Source organism: Lathamus discolor, chromosome 2, assembly GCF_037157495.1.
Source record: "Lathamus discolor isolate bLatDis1 chromosome 2, bLatDis1.hap1, whole genome shotgun sequence".
In the NCBI taxonomy this organism is placed as follows: Eukaryota; Metazoa; Chordata; class Aves; order Psittaciformes; family Psittacidae; genus Lathamus; species Lathamus discolor.
The window spans coordinates 111,316,739-111,343,940 of NC_088885.1; the positions used below are offsets into that span (position 1 = coordinate 111,316,739).

The 27,202-nt window shown below is 39.3% G+C and overlaps 2 protein-coding genes across 9 annotated transcripts in view; one reads left to right on the forward strand and one right to left on the reverse strand.

Annotated features, from left to right (window-relative positions):
- The window catches only part of GREB1L (GREB1 like retinoic acid receptor coactivator), a 138,223-nt gene extending 128,534 nt beyond the window's left edge, over window positions 1-9,689 (forward strand). For all 4 annotated transcript variants that reach the window (XM_065668095.1, XM_065668096.1, XM_065668097.1 and 1 more), the window contains 8 exons: window positions 51-212; window positions 557-764; window positions 1,748-1,913; window positions 2,866-3,093; window positions 4,075-4,216; window positions 5,122-5,322; window positions 6,449-6,587; window positions 6,987-9,689. In XM_065668095.1, coding sequence (XP_065524167.1) covers window positions 51-212; window positions 557-764; window positions 1,748-1,913; window positions 2,866-3,093; window positions 4,075-4,216; window positions 5,122-5,322; window positions 6,449-6,587; window positions 6,987-7,150 — 1,410 coding nt within the window. In that variant the 3' untranslated portion in view covers window positions 7,151-9,689. The remainder of the gene's footprint in view (window positions 1-50; window positions 213-556; window positions 765-1,747; window positions 1,914-2,865; window positions 3,094-4,074; window positions 4,217-5,121; window positions 5,323-6,448; window positions 6,588-6,986) is intronic.
- A 548-nt stretch (window positions 9,690-10,237) lies between these two features.
- ESCO1 (establishment of sister chromatid cohesion N-acetyltransferase 1) overlaps window positions 10,238-27,202 on the reverse strand; it is a 33,528-nt gene continuing 16,563 nt past the window's right edge. For 4 of the 5 annotated variants that reach the window (XM_065668098.1, XM_065668101.1, XM_065668102.1 and 1 more), the window contains exons 8-12: window positions 23,729-23,860; window positions 17,245-17,334; window positions 15,013-15,156; window positions 13,924-14,111; window positions 10,238-11,229 (exon numbers count right to left, since the gene is read on the reverse strand). In XM_065668098.1, coding sequence (XP_065524170.1) covers window positions 11,082-11,229; window positions 13,924-14,111; window positions 15,013-15,156; window positions 17,245-17,334; window positions 23,729-23,860 — 702 coding nt within the window. In that variant the 3' untranslated portion in view covers window positions 10,238-11,081. Of the gene's footprint in view, window positions 11,230-13,923; window positions 14,112-15,012; window positions 15,157-17,244; window positions 17,335-17,932; window positions 18,056-23,728; window positions 23,861-27,202 lie in introns of those variants that run through there. The other variant, XM_065668103.1, reaches the window with a different exon arrangement.

Consider the following 27,202-nt stretch of genomic DNA (forward strand, 5'->3'; position numbering starts at 1 on the left):
TTATGTTTTACCTGCTTGCAAACCTTATATTTTTTTTTCTTTGTATACAGATCTCTGACTCCACTCTGCATGCATTCACGTTTTCATCCTCGATGCTAGGAGAAGAGGTTCAACTGCATTTTATAATCCCCAAGTCCAAAGAGAACCATTTTGTCTTCAGCAAGCAGGGAAAACACCTAGAAAGCATGCGTCTCCCACTGGTTTCTGACAAGGTGCGTGTGCTGCTCTTATCCATGTACTGTCTGCGTGTGCTGAATGCAGTCAGCTTGGCAGAGATTTGCAAATCAGTGGTGGGTGGCTGGGGGTGGAGGGTGTATGTTTTGTTTTTTATGTGTTCCTTTTGTTTTAATGTCCTTTGCATTACTCTTGCCTAACTGTCCTTAGAGCTGGAGTTTTGGGGAACACAATCATCCCTTTTCGCATTCCTAGTGTCCAGTTCATTTGTGTTGCAATGATCAATATTCTTAAAATCCAGTATAAACAATAAATAACTAAAGATCCATATCAGGAATAACCTGCTTTTTCCCTAATGTGGCCAAAATACCTTCTGTTCCAGCAGAATTTAAATGCAGTCAAGAGTCCTATCTTCACTCCATCAAGTGGACGTCATGAGCATGGCCTCTTGAACCTCTACCATGCCATGGAAGGCATCAGCCACCTTCACCTCCTTGTAGTGAAGGAGTATGAAATGCCACTGTACCGTAAATACTGGCCCAACCACATCATGCTTGTCCTGCCAGGCATGTTCAACAATGCTGGCGTTGGTAAGAAACATGATCAATGCACTGCTGTGAAGATATCAAAATCCACATTGGACAATGTGGATCATGTGGCTGAAGGAAACATTGCAGCAGGTCCTCACATTCATGCTGTGGTAACAGCAGCAATATCAGTGCAAAATTCAATGATGTGTAAGAACTGCTGTTAGGGATGTGGAATGAATGATTGCATTGATCACTGCCTTCTCAGTTTGAAATCTGATGGTTTACAGGCCACATTCACTCATTTTACACAGCCCTGCTGTGTGCATGCTCATTCTAGACACTTTACATGTGATTTTTTCAGACTGTAACTCCTTTAGTTACCTGAAGCTAAATAGTAACTACAGCTGAACACTGGGGGCTTGAACTTCGGACTTCATTTTCGTAGATGCTGATTTTTTTCCTGCAAGGACTTTTAAGTAGCTTCAGTTTTAGAATCTCAGGCCCTTCTTGGTTCAAGTTACTTTGTTAATGCCCACAAAATCATGTTCTGCACAGTCTCTTTAAAATGTCCAGTGTTCTTGGTATCTGCCTGCTAGATTTACTCATGTTGAAAAAGAGATGTATTGATTTTTGGTTTTTTTAATAGAAGAAATCTGGAGAGGGACATTTTACAAGGGCATTTAGGGACAGGACAAGGGGAATGGCTTTAAACTGACAGAGGGGAGATTGAGATTAGGTAGTAGGAAGAAATTCTTTACTGTGAGGGTGCTGAGGCGCTGGCACAAGTTTCCCAGAGAAACTGTGGCTGCCCCATCCCTGGCAGTGTTCAAGGCCCGGTTGCACGGGGCTTTGAGTAACCTGATCTAGTGGAAGGTGTCCCTGCCCATGTTAGGGGCTTGGAACTGGATGAGCTTTAAAGTTCCTTCCAACCCAAACCATTCTATGATTCCTAAACGGTAATGACTGCAGATGTTGATGTAACCTTTCTCTGGGAAGAGAGAGGGATAAAGTCTGATAAAGGTCTCCTGTTGGTATTTTCTCAGGTGCTGCAAGGTTTCTTATTAAAGAACTTTCCTACCACAATCTAGAACTGGAGCGGAACCGCTTGGAGGAACTGGGAGTCAAGCGCCAGTGCGTGTGGCCATTCATCGTGGTCATGGATGACTCCTGCGTCTTGTGGAACATGCACAGTGCCCACGAACAGTCAAGGTAAGTAACCACCCAGCACTGGGGTCCCTGCTATGATTCAGCACAGACAGCAGCACACCTGCGACTTAGGCTCATGTCTAGCATCTGACAGGGTATAAAAGACCACATAACTGGAAAAATTGGGCTGCTGGAGCTGCTGATAATGTACTTGAAATATTGCTAAGCAAAAGCAGCTTTCGGTAGTGGCTTTGATGTAGTAACACCAGGCTGCCTGTCCAGCGAGCTTCACAGAAGACATTATTCATTCAATTGCGACTCAGATAGCTCAGGAACTGTACACCTGCACATTAGTTATATTGTCTAAAATGCGCAAAATCCTCTCTCACTCAGAGCAGTAGGAAGGCTCTAGATTTGTCTTGTTGACCATCCAGCCTCCTGCTATTGAGCACTTCCACCTGGCTCTAGCCTTACATCCGTGTCCCACAAGTCATACCATCAACAAACCTCTGCTTGTGCTTGCTCTTTGTTTAAAGCCACTCTTGCTTTTAGTGGCTATTTGAGTGATTTCTCAATATGTTACTTCCATGATTTGGTTTGATTCAATATATGTTTCTCAATGAAAATAGTTAATTTGGGGAGCTTTAGCTTTTTAGAAGGCATCAAACTCCTGCCCTTTTTAATGCGTGTGCTGTCCATTATGGAGAAAATAGCCTTCCAGAAATGGTGTGTAAAGCAATTCCTTTTCCCTTTCCACATTGCTGTGTAAGACCTTATTCTGCTCAAAGGCCCATTTTCTTATAATGACTAAATTGATAGGTAAGATTAGTTGGCAATTTTTTAACAGATCTGCATTAATATGTATATTTTTACAGTATCTAGAGTAAACACTCTCAACTGTTAATGGAATTTCTTTGTTCTTTGTATACACTTAAATGTGTATATACACACACAGTGTATATTATATAAAAATCAGGAGCATGGTTTGTACGTGGTGTATGATCATGTTTTGCAGCCAGTCGCTGGAGCCTGGGGGTTCCAGCAAGAATGTGTCGCTGAAGAGTGTCCTCCAACACATAGAAGCCACCCCCAAAATTGTTCATTATGCAATACTGGGTGTTCAAAAATGGAACAGCAAGCTGAATGCCAGGAAAGCAAAGGCTCCGTTCTCCAGGTGCCACGTGCATGATTTTATACTGCTCAACATAGACCTGACCCAGAATGTGCAATATGATCTGAACAGGTAAGCAATATTTGAGTGAGGAACTGTAGCCTGTCAGTGCAAGCTTTCCAGTACCTAAAGAGGGCCTATAAAAAATCTAGGACAAGGGCATATAGTGACAGGACAAGGAGAAATGGCTTTAAACTGAAAGAGGGGAGATTTAGACTAGGTATTGGGAAGAAATTCTTTACTGTGAGGGCGGTGTGGTAATGGAAGAAGTTGCCCAGGGAAGTTGTGGCTGCCCCATCCTTGGCAGTGTTCAAGGCCAGGTTGAATGGGGCTTGGAGCAACCTGGTCTCGTGGAAGGTGTCCCTGCCTGTGGTAAGGGGTTGGAACTGGAAGAGCTTTAATGTTCTTTCCAACCCATACCATTCTGTGATAAGCTGGGGTCTGGCATGGCTTCTAGAGCTCTTGATTTTACATTCTCTGGCCAGTTGAATCATGAGATGGGAACCAGCCCACAGAACTGAGCAATTACATCATAAATAGCACAGGATAAATGTTACTTCTCAGCTGCTTTGTCTCCCATAGCCAAATATTTGTCAAAGTCACATTTATCCCAATTCCAGTTCATCAAAACTTATATAGAACTGGTTTGTTCAAAATGGAGTCTGGTCACTGCAGAGCTGCTCTCAGTTCTAAAATATCTATTAACAGAAGCACTAAAAAGAAAGGGAGAAAAAAGGAAAGGGGGAAGGAAATGATTGATGTCAGCACATGATGAGGATGAGAGGGCTAGCCAGGCTTGGTATATGGGGAAGAAGCATACAGACACACTGAAAAGCGAAAATTTGTTTGGTTTTAAGATGACCACCGCTGCTTTCCTACACTGAAGGAATGAGTCTTCAGAGCCATGTGGAGAATTTGTATAGGCACCATATCAGATAGTCTCCAAAAGCCTCTGCTGAGCCCATTCCAGTGCATTTCAGCAGCAGTAAGGTGAATGTTCACACACAGCAGCCACACTGCTGGTTTAGTGATGATCTTGTGTTTAATGTCTAGGTATTTCTGTGAAGATGTAGATTTCAATCTGCGGACGAACAGCAGTGGCCTCCTCATCTGCCGCTTCAACAACTTCAGTGTCATGAAGAAACATATTCAGGTTGGAGGACAAAAGGACTTTGTCGTTAAGCCAAAAATCATGGTGAGTGTGAGTCTATGCTTCGTCATATGGAAAGGGTAAAATCAGGACCTGTTTCTCTTAGCAAAAACAAATCCTCTAGCTTTTTAGATTCATTGTGTGTGTATTTGACAGCTGACATACCACAGGCAAGTTGTATTGGATCTGGGTTTATAAATTTAAGCACAGCCACAAGTTTCCAGTGTTTTCTGGTTTGTGACTTTCAGTCCTTGTGCTTGCTGACGAGACCTGAGGACGGGCACTGAAAATGGGAACCTTCTGAAATCCACCTGAGAAATACAAGTATTCAGAACATATAAAATCATGTTACACTTTTGCCAGCTTTAAACAGAAGCATACTTCTAAGGGTTGATTTTAATCTGGGAATCTTACAGTTTGTGTTCCTGCTGGATTTAAACACATCCCACACCACTCCTCTTAAAAAATGACCTCCCCGTTTCAAATGTAACTGACTGAACCCTGGATTTGAGTTTCTGTGGGGTCATTTTCTGAATTTTACTCTTTTTGTGGTTGCAGTGGAATCTGTAGCGATGGACTGGCCTGTGAGAGAGCACCATTGAGAATTTTTTCTGTGGATGACTCCACACAAGGAGGATGTCATTTAATTTCCTGTACTGTCCAGGAGTAAGGCAGGATGAAGGGTGCTGTGACAGTTTGAACTCCCTGTCTTATGTCCCTCCTTCAGACAGGCAGATACCCCCAGAAGTACTTAGCAACCACAGAACAAAGAGTTCATTTATTTCTGTGCTGTGGTGCTACTTCATAATTGAGTGGGGAGTTTCGATTCTTTCCCCCAGCTTTCTCTCTCTTCCTGCCATGTCATGGCAATCCCTTCCACAGCTAGAGGATCTCCTGCAGAGGAGGTACACTGAGTAGGTGGGTTAAAAGGGGCTCTCCTTTCCTTGCAGGTTGCAGACAGCCTGGCACCAATAATGCCTCTTCAGTACGTCTGCGCGCCTGACAGTGAGCATACCTTGTTGGCAGCCCCATCTCAGTTCCTCCTGGAGAAATTCCTTCAACATGCAACCTACAAACTCTTCCCGAAGGCCGTTCATAACTTCAAGAACCCGGTATTGGCCATTGACTGCTACCTGAACATCGGGCTTGAGGTACAAAATACTTGAAAGGATGATGGGGACAAGTCAATGCAAACCTTTACTTCAGCATCCTTCTGGTTTTGAAAACTGCATCTTTTTATGAACCCTCAGCAGCCAGGGTAGTGTTTGAAGGCTGCTCTCAAACAGACTAACTCCACTGGAACAGCTGGTGGTAAAGCCTCCTAGCTGGCTGGTGTGGGTAGAGACTAGTAGTCTGCGATGGATCGATGTGGTTTGCAAAAGAATTAGACACATTATGTCTGAAATAATATCTCATATGATGCAAAAAAAGCACAGTGATGCTGTTCTTAATAGAACTCAGTGTGCTGCATAGTCTGTACAAAAACTACCCCCACAATTTTTTAGGTCACTGTCCTAGCATACAGCTTTTTATTATCTGTGTTTGATTTGTCCTTGCAACAAACTTGGTTCAGCTGACAGAGTTTCTGATGCAATCCTTGATTCATTATTGTGAAGCTCACCCTTTGTAATGCAGCTCTCCTTTCAGATGCCTTTCTTTTTATGAGCATGGGTTTCTAGTGAAAAGTATGCAAGTATGTCTTAGATGTCTGTAGGTAGGGCAACCAGTTTGAACTGACTCTGAAGTGGGATGAAAGCCTAACAAGGGCTTTGTTCTGTGAAATTTTATGGAGGTCAGTGACAAGATACAGGAAAAAACCCTTTGATACAGAACAACCATCACAACTCTGAAACACAGGAGCACACCAATGCTGGGAGCCACTTAGGTGATGTTTGTGGTCAGCAAGAGAAGACATGTGCCAGCGTGGAGGAGATCAAGCCTCAGCAGTTGCAGTACTCACGAAATTGCTTACTGTGGCAAATGTCTCCTTATTAGAACAAACTCAATAATCTTAACAGTTGTTATAATTCATATAGAAGCAGAAAAGCAAACTGAATTACAGAGGACCCTGAAACAATATGTTTCAGTGGCCAAGTTGAATCTAGTAGTTTGTCCCATGTGTTATTTCCCAGGTGAAGTTTGCTCAATAGTTCATTCTCGTTGGATGTTTTGACCAGCCCTAGCTGACTTGCCTGTTATCACTAAGTTATATTCCATTCCACTTAGTCAGCCTTTCTCACCCAGAAGTACTTCCTTTCTTTTCTCCTTCTGTTTCAGGTGGCCATATGCTATATTAGTTCTCGCCCGCACTCAGTCAACGTCAACTGCGAAGGGGTGTTCTTCAGTGGCCTGCTGCTCTATCTCTGTGACTCCTTTGTTGGCGCAGACCTCCTCAAGCGGTTCAGGTTTCTGAAAGGTAATCTTATGGCTTTGCTGAGCTGTCTGCGTGCCTTCCTGACAAATAATAACACAGAGAAAAAAGGGAAGGTAGAGGCATAACCAGCTTCATTAAACAGGTCCAGAACTTCCACAGTTAGTGCTGCCCTTGTTTTCAAAAGAAGTGCAGTGTTTCTTTTGGGACTGTATAAAATTTCTGTTCCTGTCAGTAGTAAGTGCAGGTAACTGAATCACAGAATGGTTTGGGTTGGAAAGGACCTTAACAATCACCTAGTCTTCATTAACCTCCCCTGCCATGGGTAGGGAGAACTTCCACCAGACCAGATTTCTTTAAAATAGCTTAGGAAAATTACTGAAAAAATAAAAATCAGAGACTTGTTATTGTACCCTGAGAATCTCACATGCTTTTCACTTGAAGGTGCCACCTTGTGTGTCATATGTCAAGACAGAAGCTCCCTACGGCAGACGATAGTCCGGCTGGAGCTGGAGGACGAGTGGCAGTTCCGACTTCGAGATGAGTTTCAAACTGCTAACAGTAGTGATGATGAACCTCTCTATTTTCTTACTGGACGCCATATATAAGCTTCGCTAAGACACCGCTAACAAAGAAAAAAGAACTTTTTGTTTTTAAAAACAAGTACAATCACTGTGGAGCAAAGTGCAACCAATATTTATCTAGACTGCTCGAAAGGATTCCCCACAATTCTGAAGTAGGCTTTAGTCCTAAGGCTAAAATTACCACATCAGTTATGATTTCAAGGATCCTGGATTCCAGTTATTTTCACATCAGCCATAACTGCTGACCCTGATCACGCAGACAGCCAAGATGTAGGATCTGAAAAGAAGACATAATTTGGTTGAAGAAGAATCCTTTTTTTATTCAGCTGAGTTAGGGGAAGAAGAAGCTGCTCTGGGCAGCTGCTAGCTTGAATGTTACATGACATGCAACCCAGCATGTGGCATTTATTGAAGCTGTACGGAGGAGAGCCCACCATGTCTCTTCAGCTCCATGCTGTGGTAAAGGAATACTCAGGGGTTTGAAACTACACTATAACATAGATATTTGTATTAAAAGGAATAGTCTTGTTCTCTGTGCAGTGTTAGCTGAAAATTTGTAATTGTGTATGTATTGAAACTGTCCTTGGCAAAATTTCCACAGGTGTTCAAAGTTTACCACTGGAACCTGAACAAATCAGCAAATGTGTGGCAGGCACTGGGCACCCCAGTTCTCCTTAGCAACCTTAGTCACCCCATTTAGGCACCCCCCTCCTCAGCTCTGGGGACAAAGCAAAAGGCTCCTCACAGCTGCTCCCACCCAGTTAGAGTAAATCACCAGCAACTCACCTACTGTTCCTCACTCTCCTCAAGCATTCTGAAAACCTGTGGGCTGTCCTCCTTTGCATGTGGTAATGCATCCTCCTGTACACTGGGGCCTCAGTGGTGAGCCATATGCAGCTCACTCACCATGTACTTTTTGCTCAACTCCAGCTGGCTGCAGCGGCAAGACTGGGTCTGTCGTGTTGTACCTATTTGTGAAGCAGCATACCAAGAGATGTGCAAGGAGGGAAACATGCCCGAGCTGGATCTGAGTGAACCAGAAGGTATCCCACAACAGTGCCAGGGGAGGGCTGGGATTGCTCAGAAGGGATTCTGTCCAGAAGCAAAGGTCTTGGAATGCATCACCTGACAGTGTCAGCCTTTCCTTTTTGTTTTGGTTACTCTCCGTAAATAGTGGTTGTAGCTGTAGTTGCCCATTGTTCTACTTACAGGCATACTGCTGATCCTTGTGAAGTTGTTCTGGAATGAATGCAGTGCAGCAGCATCTGATTGCAGGGTTCAGTTGTAACAGTACTCTTCTGTTCATGCTGTTAGCATGAGCTACCCCGCTGAGGTTTCCACGCAGAAAAAATTATCATCCTGCACAAAAATATTCCTGCACATCATGACCCCTTTATTAAAAATAAAACCTCAGCCTGTTCTGAACAGCATTTCAGGAATATCAGTTGACTCCCCCGAAAGCAATGAAATTAGCATGTTGTCATACTTGGTGTTTTTTTAAGCGTAGTGTTAACTAAGCAACTTTTTTTATCTTGTGGAAAGAGATGTTTACAGATGAAAAAGCATAATATATTTGCCGGAGGCCAAAGGAAAATGGTTTGCGTATGTCTGTGTTAACGTAGCTTCACTTTGATGCTGTAAATTTAGCAAATTTCTGATGGACAACCCATTTCTGTAAAGGTATTTTTAATTTTCCTTCAGACACAGCCTGCCTTACCTGTTTTAACACTCGGAAGAAGGAGGAATATAAAAGATGCTTCTTGAAGCTTTTGATACACACCTGAATGTATTCCAGTAGTTCTGGTTTTGCCAGAAGGGCTTAGGGCCAACCCCAATCTTAGTGTGGTGTAGAAGCGTCAGGTATTAAGTGTTCACAAATGGTTTCCTTTTTGTTTGTCTATTTGATGTTTGCACTAAGTTCTTAAAATTCCAGGTGCTGAAACTACTCTGAGGAGTTAGCCCTCTGGTGAAGCAGTGCAAAATTGTCCCCGAGGCTGAGAACGCGGTCAGTCAGGCAGTGTATTTGCCTGCGTTTACCAACTAATAGTAAACCCATCTCCTTAACTCTCCCCTGCGTGGAAGTGAGGAGTTTCAATAACACTCTGTCCATGGCGCCCTGAGCCAGCACTGGACGGGGAGGCTTGTCCCCCCCGCCATGCTCCAGCATTATTTGACACATAGCTCATTGCTATTCCAGTTTGGTTTTACGCCTCACCCTCATGGCCATCCCTATGAATGTATTCAACTGGCCAGCGTTATACTTTACCTGTAGATGTTCTTGTCTATTCACAGGTTAAATCTGAATGTAAACTAAGATTTAAAGAATCATATGCAGATGCTTTTTTGCTTAACTTATGTAATTGCTTTTTGCGACTTTTGGAAGAGGGTTAAAAATGTTGCTTTCCTAGTGTAAAGTTTTCTTAACCAAAAACTTGGTGAATTTAGCTTCACTAGTCAGTCTACCTCATGTTATTGTTTATGAACTGAAACTGTCTGAAGTTGTGGCTATGGTATGTTTATAATGTGCTTTCATTAAATTTGAATATATTAAGTTACCAGTTAAGACTGCCTCTCTCTTAACTCGTGCACCTGCTTTCCAAGCCCTCCAGGCAGGGTCACCATTGGATTGCTGGTGAACCTGCATAACTTTTCTAACAAAGCCCTTCAGGGTCTCCTCACAGCCCCCTTGAGAATGACAATTCACCACTGTTCTGCTACTGCAGGTGTAAGTACTCTGAGTAGCAATATGGAGGTGGTGTGAGCTCTTTGCTTTACCTCTGGGGCCAGGGTTAAGGACAGCACAGCATGAACAAGCATACCTGCACTGCACATGGGTTTCAAAATTAAATAGTAAGTTTAAATTTAGTTGAACCTTTCTCATCATGGTTTTAAGCTGTTATTCAAGGCTGAAGGAATCACCTCTCACCTTACTGTAAGTGCTGACATTGGGCTCCTGGGGCACTGATCTGCAAAAGCACTGTCACAAAGGGAATTCTGTGTTCTCCAGAGACTGCTTCAAAACACATGCTGCCATTAGCCGCTAAGGGAATATTTCACAGGCAAAAGTAAGAAATACATTGAAGATTCATTCACACTTAGTACCATCCAAAGTAACTTGAAAAAAAGCTATCAAGTATTTTATTTTTAACCTATCTACATTATGTACAGATCAAGAAAGGCCACAGCAGTTTTTCAACATACAAACCCTTTAAAAGAGGAGATTTTTGAACGAGTGACAAGTATCAAAGTGAAGTCCACTAACAAAGGGATATACCCAGTACAGAACTTGAAGGAAAATGATGGTTACGTCAGTCCCTGGGGTTTTCATTCTGCCTTTTACCCTACACCTCATTGGGGGGAGAAGGGTCAAGGTGGGATAGAACAAGTTTCCAATGCTGCTGTCAGCTCACAGGCTCCCTCACACCCAGTTGGGCCCAGCACACACCCCAGGAACCATCGTGCAGTCTCTGAGGGTTGTCACATAAAGGGACTGCACTGGAAGGCTTCTTGCCTCAAGGCAATTGGGTGTATCCTCCAACTCTGTCCAGCCAGCAACCCCTACTGGAAGGGTGGCAACAGACCAGTGCTACAGCACCGACACATACTGGTATATCACCACATTAAGAACTTCAGCATGTACTCATCAAGGAGGCTAGAGTCTTTGCATTAGTTTACAGTCCACTATGAACAGTTTTCTGCTGCATGTAAACATGACTAACTAGATAAAATACAATCAAACTTTTGCAAAAGTTAATAAAATATCTTTCTTTTAGAAAAACAAAGTTAGCCTATTACTGCATTGTTTACAATTTTAATAAAATAGTACAACCTTTCGGTTGTTACCAGTCCTGAGTTCACTGTAGTAAAAATGGCCCTGGCTTCTGCTGAAGGTCTGCACCCACCCAGTGCATTTGGCAGAAGTCTCCCGATAAAAACAGAATTCCTTCGGGAGCAGTTAAGTCTGGTGCTGTCCATTGAGGAAGTTGTATACCAGGAACTGGCCGGTGCCACAGTACTGTGTTGCAAAGAGTTTTCCATCAGGAGTGGGGTCAGAGAAAGCGATTTCTTCTTTACTTAAGTATGAGCCATAGATGAAGTTGCTCCTGTTTTGAGGGAGAAGAAAAAAGAAAAAGATATTACCCTCAGGGAATAACACAGGAATATTTATACTATTAGACCACAAACTGTTAATGGTTATGGACATTCAAAAGAAAGAAGCTCTATTAAGAGGAGATCACTCCATTTATACCAATCTCCTCCTTCCAAAGGGCAAGGAGAATCACTTGTCCTGGAAGGGTTTTTTATAAGGTTTGGCATTTTAGAAGAAACAATTGTACAGAGAAATTACTTGTGAGTTGCATCAAGAGTTCAATTTCAGAGTTGAAAAAAACCAAAGCTTGAATTCAGTCCAACTACTTCTTCATAGAAGAGAGACTTCTGGGACTATGACTACAGTCACTAGGAACGGAAACACAAGTTGGGCTGCTTATAGAGGGGGCTCAAAGGACCTGGTGAAATTGCAAGTTCCCTGTCTGAAACAAACACTTGACATTTGGATGTGAGCACATCTTGGGTTAATTTAGAACATCTCAGAACACAACCTCAAGGCATAATTCACACTTTCAGTAATAACATGAAAACGAAGACTCCGTTTGCTTAACTTTTTCCTGAAAATATTTTACGTATGTTTTATTCTCTTTGAAGAAAAAGAGCCAAGGGTGCCATTGAGCTTTCCTGGGTGGCTACGTGAGCAAAGCTTGAAAACTGATCTCAAGCTTTGAGACCCTGAGGAGGTGGCATTCATCCTTGGAAACAGAAGAAACTCCCATTAAGTTAATTTTTTAAATTCCTATAAAATAAACTTACATGTACTTGCACAGCAAGTATGAACTTTGATCTTATGGGTATTTCCATTAAATCTTGAGGGAAGGGACAAAATCCAGCTTTATTCCCTTCTCTTTAGTGTATTTAGGAAGATGATTTTGCAAGGTTCTTAAGACTGCAGTTTTATGACTCCAGGTCAGCTGTGAAAGCTTGAGTGAAGCAGGGCAGACATTCTCAAAATGGACTTAAAAGTCTGCTAGGACACCTTCAACATTCTGAAGTCAGGACTGAGCTGCCAGTATCATCCTGTCCAAACTACCCTTTGCTATGAAAGACATTTACGCTGAAGTTTCTCTCAGCTGAGCAGATCTAACCACTTACTGCCATCAAAAAGCAAGTCTCCTCTCCTTTGCCTTCTGCAGCCTTCTAGGCTCCTTTATTTACACCAATTCTAGAGCTCATCAGTCCTTCCTACAAACCACTAGAATTAACACAAAGCTGTTCTTGGTGAACCTGCTTTCTACTAACGTCGCTATGAGCTAATGGAAAGCCAACAAGCACCAGAGCACAGCAAAAGGTAAGATGCAGCATACAGCTAAGAGGAAAACGACCTCAGTAGCTTCAATGAACCATCAAAATTGATTCTAAAGATCCCTTAGCGCTGGATCTGAGGGAGCAATTCCAGCATCACTCTGGGGAAGAAATCTTTCCTTTAGAAACAGTTTCTAGGGAACTACTGAATACACAATTAATTTTTTTTTTTCTTTTTCAGGCTGGATGTGAGGAAAAAATTCTTTATGATGAGGCTGGTAAAACGCTGGCACAGGTTGCCCAGAGAGGTGGCGGATGCGCCATCCCTGGAGACAGTCAAGGCGTTCAAGGTTGTTCTGCGCAACCTGATCTAGTTGAAGATGTCCCTGCTCATTGCAGGGGGGCTGGAACTAGATCACCTTTGACTGTTCCTTCCAACCCAATATTCTATGATTCTGTGATTCTATCAGCCAAAAATATACCCAAATCATCAAGTTAATGCGCTTAGCTGAATACACCTTTAGAGTTGACAGTTCAGACAGAACATGATCCAGGAAGAACTTTCTAGTTGTTTCCCCAGCCAGGCAAGATGCATTCTGCAGAGCAGAATAGCTATGCTAAGCTTTCCAAATACCCAAGAGGGGGGAAGACTGGCAGACAAAGCAGTACCCGTGCCACAAACACCAACAAGATAGGGCTAGCCAAGCATCTGGCACAAACCTTACAGCCCAGCAACAAGAAGATTTGAGTAGTTCTTGGCATTACTCAGAAAAGGCATTTAAACTTCTAGGAAATGTCAGTGGAAGAAACCTAAATTTTGGAGAGTCAATATTTTAATGTCTATCTAAACAGCAGTGTCACTCTTTTGAGTCTTTTAATGGATGTAGCACTTAGCATTCAGCTGAATACTTTCATAACTAGCTACTAAAGCTCCATGGAAATTGAAAATATCTCATAAGCTCAGTGCAGCTGACTAAAGCTGAAAAAAACACCCCAAAACACAGTTGGAAGCCAACAGACTACATCAAATAGTTTGGTGCACTTGTCTCTGTGCTCTCTACCCCTAAGGAACAGAGATTTCAGCCAATGGTTAGGTCCCAGTCCTTAACACCTGGATAATCTCATACTTTGACCAAAGAGAGTCTCATCAACTTCACTCATAATTACATCAGAGGAATTTACCCAAGTTCTTCAACTTTCTGTAGGGGTGACTCATTACAACTGCATTTAGCAATAAGATTTCCGTTAATGAGAAGCTATCACAGAATACCAACATTAGCCATGGAACTCCATGCAATACTGGAACTGTCAACAGCACTCAAATCTACATCTTCAGAACACCAGCAGCTTAAAAATACAGGCTTGAGACATACAAAGCAATAAATATCTTGGTCTGAGTTCTATCTAAAACATAGGTAAACGAGGAACTTCTTTGGCATTACCTAAGACACTCTATCATCCGAGAAGCAATCTTCTTTCGACGCATCATGCTGAATACCCATATTCGACTAATCCCACAAATAGCAGGCTCTGGAGAAGTGGAACAGCACCATGCTTTCTGTCTTTCAAATATGACTTTCTCATTTTCTGAACTGACTTCTGGAACCTTCTCCTCTATAACTCGATAGCCCTGCAGGTGATGTAAAAGTATTTGTCACTTTATAAAAGCATCATTAATGACTGAACAAGATAATTTGTATGCAATTTCAATTAATACTACTTACTAGCTAAAATGCCGTATCAAAAAGACTATACATTTCTGACTCAAGCTCTCTTCACAGTTTCACAATTTGAACAGATGATAAAAGATTAAACAGAAAAATCCCCTAAAGCTTATCCGATTTTAAGAAAAAGAAACAAATAATCCAATTCTTAAAACCACTTGTATTCAAGTGCTTGAGTCCACTTCTGACTTTGACTATGACTGTTTTGGTTCTTGTCTGCTACTCCCAAAGCAGGGTGGAAAACACCACAGTTTACAAGGGAACAGACAGAATATTCAACAAAGTTCTGACATCAGTTTTTAGTATGGCAACTAAAAACTATGATTTCTTGTCTTGTTCTCCACTGTACAGTTCTGCCCTCTCCTTCTGTCCATTGTGGAGCTGTTTGACCCCAAGGTAATTCAAATCAGTCCTACAGAATATCCACTTTTTCATCCACGTGGGATTTCCACTGGGCTAGGAGATCAATCTGCTTGTCAACGAGCAAGAGGAGAGCCATAGCTAGCACACAAGCAGAGGAAGAAAAATTCCACCCTTCAGCTGTAGCAAGCTCTTTGACAAGCAGGTCTCCGCCAAGCATGACACCATACACGTCTCAGCTCAATGTCAACTATACAAAAATGAGCGACTTCATTTCAGAATGGTCTACCACCAAAAAACTCCTCCGTTGTGGAAAAGGCTTACACAGAATACTTACTTGCTAAATGGCCAGACTTAAACTCTGAGGTAATTCTATAGCTTCAGCATGTCTGAATAACAGACATGAAACACTGACCCAGACTGCTTTTCTCCAATTCAATCACTTACCCACTGGATATGTTCTGCAATTAAACAGCCGATAACTTTTTTGTCATTAGAAATAAAAAGGAGAGTTTTAGTTCTAGAGTAACACATGAGAGGAGCTTGCTGGAATCCCAAGTCATTGTCTACCATTTCTCTAATTTCTTCAACCTGTCAAAATAAGTTTAAATGCTGTATAAGAAACACATGTAAATGTACATCTGTATAAATTTACATAAACTTTGCACATTTTCAAAAATGCAGTTATCTAGAACACTGAAAGCTATTCCAGAAGTTAAGGATTACCTTACATAACCTGCAACACATTGCTCCACATAAATGTTCCTTAAATAATACCTAGCTGGAAATAGGAAGAGTAGAGACCTCTAAGTCAGCTTTCATTAAGTCCAAACTTCAATCAAAATAATGTTTAATGTTAGTAAGTTCAGAAGAAATAATCAAACAAAAGCTTATGCGTGAGCCAAGATTTTACTGAGGGTTCTTGTATCTACAACTGGGCAATGAAACAGCCTCTATCACCCCCTATCATCTCATGAGAGACAGAAATAAGGTGGCCTTTCCTATGTGGCACATTAGTAGAGCAAACCTAGGATTACTAGGAATGCTATGAATATATGAATTTAGTACTGATCAAATGAAAATCGTATTAAAAATTGCTTTTAAAATAACTTTCAAAACACATGGTATTGGTTACTCTGTACGTCACATAACCTCCAGGTACCATTCAATTTGAAGCACTAAGTAGCCGGTCTTGAAGTCAGTCATCCACAGTGGTGACAGCTGTAAATTCTCTGAACTTTAAACGCACAGAACTACAGAGAACTCTATCCTAAATTACTCCTTTTGCTACCATATTTCTCTCTTCTGCCCTGCTCAGGTATTTTCAAGTAATTTTTTCTTCAGCCATTTTAGTAAAAAGTGAATATGCAATTAAAACGTACTAAACCAAAGATAATGCTACCAGAGAAACAAAACCTACTAAAATTATCTGCATTAAATATTGAAAAGAAACTACAGAATTTCCTTTACAATTCAGTAACTTAAAATTCTATGTTAGCCTAAAGAAAATCCACTATAATCACTGCATCAGAAAGAGCTGAGCATCAGTTCAGTTTCCAGAGGTCCCTTCCAACCTCAATCAGTCTATGATCCTGCGATAGTGGTGCTGTAAAAAAAGCACCTGTTAGCCACAGCAAATCCCCAGCTAAACAGAATCAATACCATTGCTACTGAAAAAACAAATGACATATTAAGATGTATGAACACAAGCTAGCCAGCAGGACACTGAAGTAGCGTGCTGCTCCGAGTCTCCACTAGTGTACTGTGCCCAGGTTTAGATGAAGAGTTTTAACAGAGAAACAGGAGATGGGACACAAACGGAAATAATCTAGAGGACAGTGTGACAATGGTCAGAGTTCCATAAAACATTATTTAGGAGTATAAATTAAAAATAGATTAAAAAAAAACAAACCCCAAAAAACCTCATTCCATCCATTTCCTTAAGGTGAAACAATAAGAGTTTGTTCAGGCACAAATAAAAGTTGTTGCAAAAAGGAAAAGACAGATGTTTTCTACCACTCTAGATGATTAACTCTAATGAGCTTAAATTGCAGTACACAGATTCTACTGTACATTGAGAGAAAGCTTCCTAATGTTATGGATAGTGAAGCACTGTAACAGTGTCTGAAGAGGTCAGAAAAACTTCCAGTGGTAGAAGATTTAGAAAGTTGTCAGATGCATCACAACCAGAGCTGATCCTGCTCTGGACATGAGAATGGATCAGATGACTTTGAGGCCACTTTCTACCTAAATCTGGTTTTACCCAAAAATCTTTCGGAGAATGCTGCCATATTTGTGCTGCACAATAAAGTCAATACTTATCAGTTTGTTCAAATGTAGTAGGAATTTTATATTACATAAACTATCTAGCAGACCTTCAGCAAGCACAGTAAAAAAAAAACAAAAACAAAACAAACAAAAAAACCCATCAGTTGGTTGCTGCTATTTCCACCCCTGCCTTCCACTCCTGCTCAGATCCCATACCCTCTATGAAGAGAGCAGCAGTGCATATGAGTGAGATGTCTGACCGGTTTGTGGAATAAGCTACAGACTCTCTGCAGTTCTGAATCCAACTTCAACTGTTCACACGTGAATTATATAAACTTTACCATGAACATTCTCATTACTTACATGAAAACATCAAACTGAGATATACAAGTCCAGCCCTTTCCACCATACCTTTTTAAGTGCATACTTTGGGTCATCAGGAAGAACCATTATTATCTTTCCATCAGGATATTCAGCCAAAATTCTCTCCTTTTTCCAACCCTAAATAAAACAAACACTTATCTAAACCATATACAAGATGTACTTTTACAAACAGAAATTGCATATTATTGTTCTAGACAGTGAGTTTATGCAGAGACTTCACACTATTTAGCAGTTGCTTTGCTAGAGAAGGAAACTTCGGCTAGCTTCTAGAAATGAGCACAATAGATATAATACAATCTTATTTGTACAATAATTTATACAATAGCCTAACTATATCTAGAAATTATTTGTGAAAGTGTCTTATAATTTCCCAACTAGGTTTTTTTTTAACCCAGGACTGCAGTGCAAACTGAATTTTAAAACAGAAGAAGCAAACTTGGCTCACATAACTGATTTCCAAACCTATGGAATACTTAATCTCCGAAGTCCAGTGAATGAGAAAACCCCTAAGTTTTAATAAAAGATTTCTTTTTAACATAGTTACCTCCACAAATACACACTCAGTTTTAAAGTCTGGCATGCGAAAGACCTCCAGGAGGTTCTAAGTGAACTGATTGGCATGCAGTTGCCCAAAATGTAAGGAATAGTTTATTTTGTTACTGATCATAACTGTTAAAGCCACAAGAAGGATACTAGGAAAAAAAATTATAACTACCTTCTAAGAATCTAATGGGGAAGGAGGCTACGTTGTGTGTATCTGAAGTATAAACATACTCAAAAAAATAGAGGTAATTAACTCTTCTTCAGATCCACACTCGTGGTGAATAATGAGCAGTACCTGCATGGAAAAAAACAAAACAAAAAAGCCACTTAAATCTAGTAAGATGGGACTGGTAGATATTAGAACTCAAGTTGCTTTGATGGGACCTAAAAATACTGAATGCAGAAGTAACTTCAGCCATTAAAAAGGCTGATCTACAAGTCTTACTCAAAGCAACTTTCAACAAAAAAGCCTTCGAAGAAACAATTTTGATGGAATAATTCTCATTGAAATCTGTACCTTCCCATAAAATAACGTTCAACTAAAGACCCAACAATGGAATTTGGCACTGAATAAATGCCATATACACTACCACAAAAATTGACAAACTTAAGTGTTGTTAACAGTTGATCTGTATCTCATTTTAGTCATGCCGATTTTACTCCTTTACCCCAAACAAGCCATGAAGAGAATAATTTTAGACATTTACCTACTTTCTGGTAGGCCTAAAACTATTTATGAGGTTAACACTCAGCATGGCAATGGCTGCAACACAGATGCCATTTTAATCCTGCTGTTTGAAGCTGTACTAAATACCAACACAAGCAAAGATCCTATTTGGATACAAATATATTATATCCCATTTGGATATAAATACATTATGGTATGAGCACAAAGGGCAGTAAACAGCAGTGGCACAATATTATGTATTTCAGTCACTAAGAACTAATGTAGGACTACTCCACTCAGGCCGAAGGCAAGAACACCTTACTATAACAAGAAACAAAACCATTATGTCTGCAATATACTTTAAAATACTCTACTGCAATGTTAGAAAAATTGCTTTTCCTCTCCCTTTAATTGACATTACTTTAGGGCATTAAGACTTCTTAACCGAATCAGATGACCAAGCACTGAGAGACATTGCTTGTAGTGACTAAAGAACTTAAAATGAAAGCTGTTGTTCCCACCAGGGTACATGTTCTGTAAGACCTGGAGTAAAGGAACATGATTATATCAGAATTATACCACTCCTTCCTAATACTGGAAGTCTATGCCCAACAACAGATTACTTATAGGCAGTAGTAGCAAGGCACATACAGCCTAATCACCACAGTTGAGCAGACTAGTGCTGTACTGTGTCCCACCAGTGTGCAATAACTGTTACCATACTCTTCTCCCGTCCATGCTACAGCTATTTATCCTATGAGTATTTGTAATAATTTGAGAACATAAGGCAGCTCTGCAATGCACCATGAATTAATTTTTCATCTACCTCTAACTTTTTTTCCCAATTCAAACAAGATTAAAGATAGCTTCTGCTTGCTTATTAAGGTGCAATGGCAATAGAATTACAAAAGAAAGAAACCATGAAAACATCATGAAATAGTATGGACAGTAATTACCATCACACTGTGTAGTGCACTGCTTTCACTGGACATTATATACGTATATAATGAATAATGTAGAATGCAGTTGTTAACAATGGCTCCAACATTTAAGCATGTTCATGAAATGTTCAGTGCTCAATTTCACAGGAACTATCTTCTGCTTATAGTTTAAAATAATTTGCGATGTAGATTTGTTTTTTAAAGTGTAAGTTAGAAGACATAATTGACTGCTTCCCACGCATTTCCTCATGTTTTAAAAGTTTTTATCTAAGGGTAAAAAATGGGACAGCAAAACCAGTATCTTTCCATAGATGTCAGTTCTGGCTTGTTTGCACTCCCTACTTCACAAATGAATACAAATACATGAAAATCAATGATGTTCTTTTCTTACACTATTTCTTCCTCAGAAATACTGAGGTAGTAAGGAAAATGTGGTTAATGCTGTATATTTCTCGGTCTTTGCTAAGAAAAGGATTTATGAAATTTTCCCCTCATAATCAAGTTCAGTATGACATTTTGTGCACTTTTACCCTTGATAAATTGTAGCAATGGGTCTACCGCATTTTTCTTCCTGACTCGTTCATCAAATTACAGATATTCTACCTCTCTATCCTATGAACATAATGCAGAGGAGGTTTTGACAGAACACATGAAGATCTTTCCTTGGATATAAAAGCCTAAATGCTGTTAAAACTGAAATTCTCACAGAAGATAGTTAATGGTATGGACTTTTATGTGAAATACTACTAAGTTTTGTATTGTACAGATGTATCGCTTTTGGAATTAATGCAGATCAAGGCAGGCATGAAATCTTTCTAAGATGACATGAAGTTCATTAGCATCTTCAATCTCAATAACCTATTAATCTTAGGTCCCAAGAAGGCAAATGTTGCTTGCTTTTTTTTTTTTTAATCTGAAAACCTTAAGAACCTCACAGATGGGGCTTAGATGCAGTTACAGCAGAACAGCTATTTAAAACTTATCAGATTAGACATTAACTCAAATAACAGCTTCTTCTGCTTTCTTCAGCTCAAGATATTCTTAACTAAGAGGATGAGCTTGAAATACAAACATTAACTGCATTCACATCAGGTACATGAATCCACAGGCATTTCTTAATTGAAGGTTTTGGCTTTACAGCTTAAAACCATCATTACAATAATGTCTTGCTATTAAAAAAAATTCTCAGAAAGACTAAGTTGATACTCTGTGGTGTCACAGGTAGACGATTTTATAAAACTAAACCATATATCCATTCTACAAGGTCACCCATCCCACTGGAGTTGGCACTTGATGTGTATGTCATCACTCAATATACACACCTGCTAGAATGGCATATTTTTTCTGGAGACTTTCAGATGTCTGAAACCAGAAGGACAGAAAGATAGATTCCTACACCTGTCTGCAGCAGTGGACATCTCTCACACTAGTCTATTCCTACCCCAGCACTATCCTTGACCACCTTGCCTTCTTGCTTATTCAATTTGCAAGCTTCAATTAAAAGCAAATGGCACCCTTCAGAAAACCCTTATCAGTCCTTGCCAATCTTCTATTCCCCAAACCTACAAAATGGCACTGAACTCGGCAAACTTTCTCTCTCCACACAAGGCCTATAATTTCCTCATTGTCTCTACTAGGCATCCATGACAAAATAACTATCCCAACACCATCTCTTTCTCAGACTGTCCTACTTCTGGGGCCATCATGGACAGAGATCCATCTTTCCAGAGAGACGTAAAAAGAAATTTTTACTAACAAAACAAGATAGGCCTTTAAAAGAAAACCAAAACCCAATCAAAATTATATTTAGTTGAAAACAGTAACTAATTTATTATTTACATGCAAACTATCTTCTGGCTTCAGCACTTTTAAAAACCCACAAAGGAGCTGCATGCAGTTTGGCAAGATACTAATGATTAAGTTCATTTTCACAGTTCACAGCACGAAGCTCTAGCATGACAATGTATAGAGACCTTCTTTCTGTGATTCTGTGAAAGGAACCAGCAATAGAACTACTAGGCGTTTATCAAGACAAATTGAAAATGAAGGAAAAATGGAGAAGTCTTCTCAAGTCAGACTGGGACTGCATCATATGCCATGAAAAAAGTGAATGACAAGAGAAAGAAAAAAATCTTCCAAAAGATACATTAGAACTGCCTCCAAATCATCAATAATGCCAAATATATTAGCTACATTAAAAAACATATACTATCTGGAGAGCTAATGAAGTAACATATCAAGGTCACCAAGACCAGATGTCCCTGGACCAGAAAATCTAAACAAGAAGCTACCAAGACTTCAGCCCATAGCTCTTAATCCCATGATGCTATCTGTCCAGTTAAGACTTTCTGTCAAGGAAAGGAAGGTACTTATAGCGTCAGAGTAACTACATACAAATATCTAGAAACCAAATGCATCACAACTCTGAGCCATCCTCCCAACAATCCCCACTAGAAACCTTCTAGCAAAACTAGGATAACTAGCAATTATTCTTCTGGCATTTCTGGATGACTAAGAATTAACAAATAGAGACTTGGTGTACTAATGTACAGTCAAGAAGGCTTATCTGAAATTCAAATTGTTTTGTAAGAGGAGGTGAGGATGTTTCTGTCATGGACATTACCACAATATAATTAACCAAGAACCAGTGACTATGAGTCAAATGACTGGTGTTAAAGACTTAACTATTTAGCTTGGCAAAAGTTTTTTATCCATGCAGAAAACAGTGTCAAATTGTTACGAGGAAAAAAAAAAAATACACCACAGGGGAATGTGAAGACTCATAAGGGTCCTTCCTTTGCCTCTTACACTAGTTTCTATTCCAGAATAACCATCTAAATCACCCCTCTGTACAGGTCTACAATGTCACAAAACGTAACCAGTGTCAAAGGTTACAGAGATATTACTGTTTACTCAGTGAACTGACAATACAAATAATTTGCTTGAGTGCACATTATGTGAAGTTTTTAAAAAAATGCGTAGCAACTGAGAAAACAAAGTTTTTCTCAAATTAAAAAAAATACCTAACTTTATCCATTGTTATTTGCATCTGGTTTAAGGCAGTCTGCTCTTCCACTTGTTATTCTGGACATACACTGAAGTGAGAAATTTCAGCTCTTTCAATTTCCAAAATAGTCAGACTTCAGTGTAGCTTCCTAACTATGTGAACATGGCAGCTTTAAGTAACTACTGAACTCATCTGCCAGCTTCTCTGCAAACGAACTAACACCATCTTGTGTTACGTTTATATCTTTGGTGATATTCAACAACTGAAAGTACTAGGCAGGGCGGGAGGACGCACAGACACAAACAGGAATAAAATGAGGAAACATATTACATAATGTACTGCATTCCATCACACTTTCTGCTCAGTCTCACCCTACAATGTAGCTAATGTGTATCAGAAGAGACTTTTCAAGATGTCTGGATCATTCAGCAAAAACTAATCAAGAAGAGAAGAAATACCAGAACTATCTATGAAGATGTATCTGCTTATTTGTAAGCAGTGGGAAAAAATTGGGCTTGGGATTTAAGAGCAGCCCCAACAGCCATTTGGTACCTACATGAAATGAATTGGTGGCCTCAGTTCAGTTATCCTGGAGGTCTTATCTACTCGAGTGTAGAGTACTGAAGGTAACATGTGTGATAAAGAAAATAGACTTTGTGGATTCTATTCTGGATTTCAGACATGTGAACAGGTATTTCCTAGAAGGCTTGTAATATCAGCTAGTGTGAAGTAGCTGATTTTACAATATACTTTAAATTATACAATGTTTTTCAAATCTGAGCTTTAACATGAGCGTTAGATACAGTACATATAAAGAAGTTATGGAATAATACTTTAAAGTTTGCAATCACACTATAAATTCAGTAAAGTTTCAATATACTATGAAGTTGTTTAGCTGGAGTCCTAGGCAGTCTCTCTTCAAATTACACATAATTAACAAAAAGTAATTTACAAATAATCTAAAATTATACAATTACAAAACCAGTACAATCAGTTCTTTAACTATTAAGCCAACCACTGCAAACACCAGTTGTACTGAAACCTGTATTTAGTACTTTCAGAACAGTGGCATTCCTTTGTTTTCCTATCACAACCCTCACCCCCACCTAAGATTAGGGAATTGTAACAGAAAGAATACAATGGCAATGAAACATCATTATTCTACTATTTTTATACATTATACATAACCTGTCTAATATGGCTTTTAAAAACATTTATTTCCCAAAGTGAGTTTTTTATGGCCTACTGTGATATTCATTTATTAAAATACAACTTAATGTAATACGAATTGCAACTAGTACACAGTAAATGAAAGATAATGCTTATGCCTTTAAAAAGACAAGGTTTTCTTACCACATATTTTACAGCACTTATGAACTGGTTATGAAATAGCAGATGTTGGGTTTCATCCTCTGGATTTGACACAGTGTAAAGCATTCCACAAATATTACAGGAAATAGCACCAAACCTCTTCTGTCCTGCATCCTATTTAAAATAATAATAATAATAATAATAAAATATTTGTCAATTGCAAGCACAGCAAATCAGTTCAACAGAAGCTTCATCTAATCAGACATATCTTGTATAACTTATCTTCTGGAAACTCAACACAGAGGATAAAATGGAGCTTAATAGGAGAAAGAACAAGTACAGAATTTTGAATTCCAGCTTTCAAAAACCCACACAGCCTCAAATCACAGAGCAAACTCTACCTAATGATAAAATTAGCTCCACCCCCGTTAGTTTTGAACAAATGACTTCTCTTTTATTTTTTTCAAAACAAAGAACAGAGAATTCTTCCTTCATTACCCTATTTGCAGTAAATATAATCATCTCCCACAAAGAAAATTCCCACATTCAACCTCACGGTACTTAGCTTTCCTTACAGTTCTGCTGCTGCCTGTCTTTTGGTTGTGAGTTGCTTCAAGGTGGGCCAAAGGTAAGCCATTTTCCTCAATATTTGGAAGGATATTATTAAACCCCCCCAGAAGTTACACTGATAAAATTGTTAAGATCAGCAATATATCTACAATCACTCATTGTGCTTTTAGGTACTTACGAAAACCAAGTATTTAAAGTCAGTCAAATAGCATTATGGGGTTTTTATCCCTCTTGTCATTGAATATACTCTCAGGACTTACGTCTTAACTCTTAACTGGTAATAGCTAACTACCATCTCTGACATGCTCTCTTAATTGCACAGGGTTCATTAGTTTTATTGTACAGACACTGTATAGCAGCTACAATACAAACAGAAAATCGTACGATTTTACTCATGACCCTTTAGGTTACACTCCTACTCTATAACTATTACCAAATTAAGGACACTACTCCATACTTATTGCTTAGTTATTTATACATTAAAAGTGTTATGAATTTGGAAATATGCTCAGATTAAGGAGTCAGTGCCTACTAAAGAGTGAAGTGTCAGGTGCAAAGGGTGCTTCTGCAAAGAGCAAGAAAGAATACCAGCTAGAGTGAAGTCTCCAGCCAAAAAGGCATGTTTTAAAGTTACCACTTAAAGCTTAAATATTTTTTTTTTACCTACATTTGGAAATGGCATTTATGTAAGCAGCAATAAATGTCACTTTTAATCTATTTTAACATATATCACAAGCCACAGAGAAACAAAAAGTCATTTTATACTCTAAAATAGTATGCTCTATAAGCAAAAGACTACTTGAGGGTGTTTTTCAATAGGAACTTGATCTGTGTGCACAAATTGACGACAGCTCAGTTCTACACACAACAGAAACTTATTTCAAGGAGTCATTAGTGAAATCTAAAATGTAGGTGTCTGTTTCTTTCCAAGATGAAACTAAAAGTTAAACTGGCCAGGCAAACTCAGAGTCGAACTTCTCTTTAAGAGTACACCTATGGAACTCAGCCAAAGAAAGAAGCTGAAGCTGAGAAGTCTTTGCTTTAATGGTACATCAATTTATACATTCCTACTGTATAAGAAGGAGAAACAGGAGCACATTATTTTTCTGAAGGAAAAATGAAAGAAAAATCCAGGTTAGATTTGCAATATCAGAATAAGATGAAGTTTCTAAAGGTGTGAAAATGGAATCCAACACATTTTATTTTACCTGCAGACCTCCTTTAAAGTACTAATATAGTTCAAAACAAAGTACCCAGCTGGCCACCAAAATATACTGCATTTTAAGAACTTGTACATGGGAGATGAAAAAAAGACAGTTCAGCAGGAAGGATGAGGTATGGCAATCTTCTTACTAAGATGAACTGAATTTAGTAACTCCTATCTTCAAAATGGAGAACATATCCCCTGTATCTAGGGTAAGATAAGTGAAGAGGAATTCTACTTTGATGCTTGGAATATACTTCAAAAAATAAGACATGTAAACTAGAAAATCAGCTACACAAAGCAACTCTTAAAATACTTAACACACACAAGTACCGCAGTTAAGTCTCATGAAACAATTTCTGTTCAAATGATCAAGAAGCTGAAGGTATTTAAGCTAAAGCAGTTTAGTTTACTACCAAAGTAGACACCCAAAAATTCGGGACAAGGATATCCTTAGCTCTTCTCATCTTGCCTTGTAAACACAAATGCTATTTGCAAGTCTTCAGGACCAGATTATTTCCCTGGAATAGTACTGCCATATTGTATTCCACACTGGCTTTCCTGGATGTTGCTGGTATCAGCGGGTTTGGGTTTTGGGGGGCATTTTTGTTTGGATTTTTTTGTTTGTTTGTTTAAGGATTTCACTGATATTACAATTTTTATGGGCATTCAGTTGTATCAACACACAGAGGTTAATATTAGAAACCTATTTAGTGAATTATCAGAAAAATCACATTGTAGTACCTAAAGCAATCTTTTGAACTCTGCAGCCCTAACAAATGCAAACTGTATTTTTTAGCAAATACTTTACAGTATCCTGAGGACAGTAAAGAAGATAAACCTTGTGTAATTGAAGTACTATTTCAAAGCCACACAGAACTTACTGCTTCAGAATTAAAAAGAAAGAAGAAGAAAAAAAAAAAAGGCAGCTTTGTAAATCAATGCAGACAACAACAACAACAAAACCCCAGGACATGCAAACTAAAGTCAGGAATTATGAAGAATGCATTTGTGTTTTTTTAACAAAACATCTATAGAATCTGACTATTTTTAACTTGATGTCACTGCACAACCAAAAGTGGAAAGGGGATGATTCATGAAGAGCCAAAAAAATGCTCCCCTACAACCTAAGAACACCTTATGCTATATGAAAGCAAATAAAAACTTTAAACTGGGATGGGAGAAGGAATTTCTCAGCGAATATCATATACTGCATACTGGAGAATAAACCATTGTCTTGTCACAACTAGAAAAAGGATGTAAGAGGTTTAGAGAAATGTTTTTCAGAGCAGTATTTAAGAAAATGTGGGGTTGCAGGCAGAAAAATGTGTTACTCTACTTTAAATACAATTCTCTAAACCGTAACAATAAAGAGTAAGGATACTTTCTATTTCCTAAGCAAATCCAGCACGTGTAGATGGCAATTAAGCATCCTGACATCTCAGACAATCCTCAATAATAATAGGCACAGGATATATGAGATCCAACTGTTTCAAGACTAACCGTAATTGAACATTGTGACAATGTTGCCTTAATGTCCAGAGGGTTTCTTAATTCTGTGTTAGACAGAAAGAAAAGTCTTACCAACATCTTCTTTGAGAAGGTGGATGTCTGCTGATCCTCCATATGTGGAATAAGGAGCCCTGCAAGCAAAAAAGGCATTTGGTGCCTCTGTAGGAGATGAAAGGGGGCCTTTTTATTTTTTATTTATTGTCTTTCCTCTCTCTTCAAGCACAGATCAG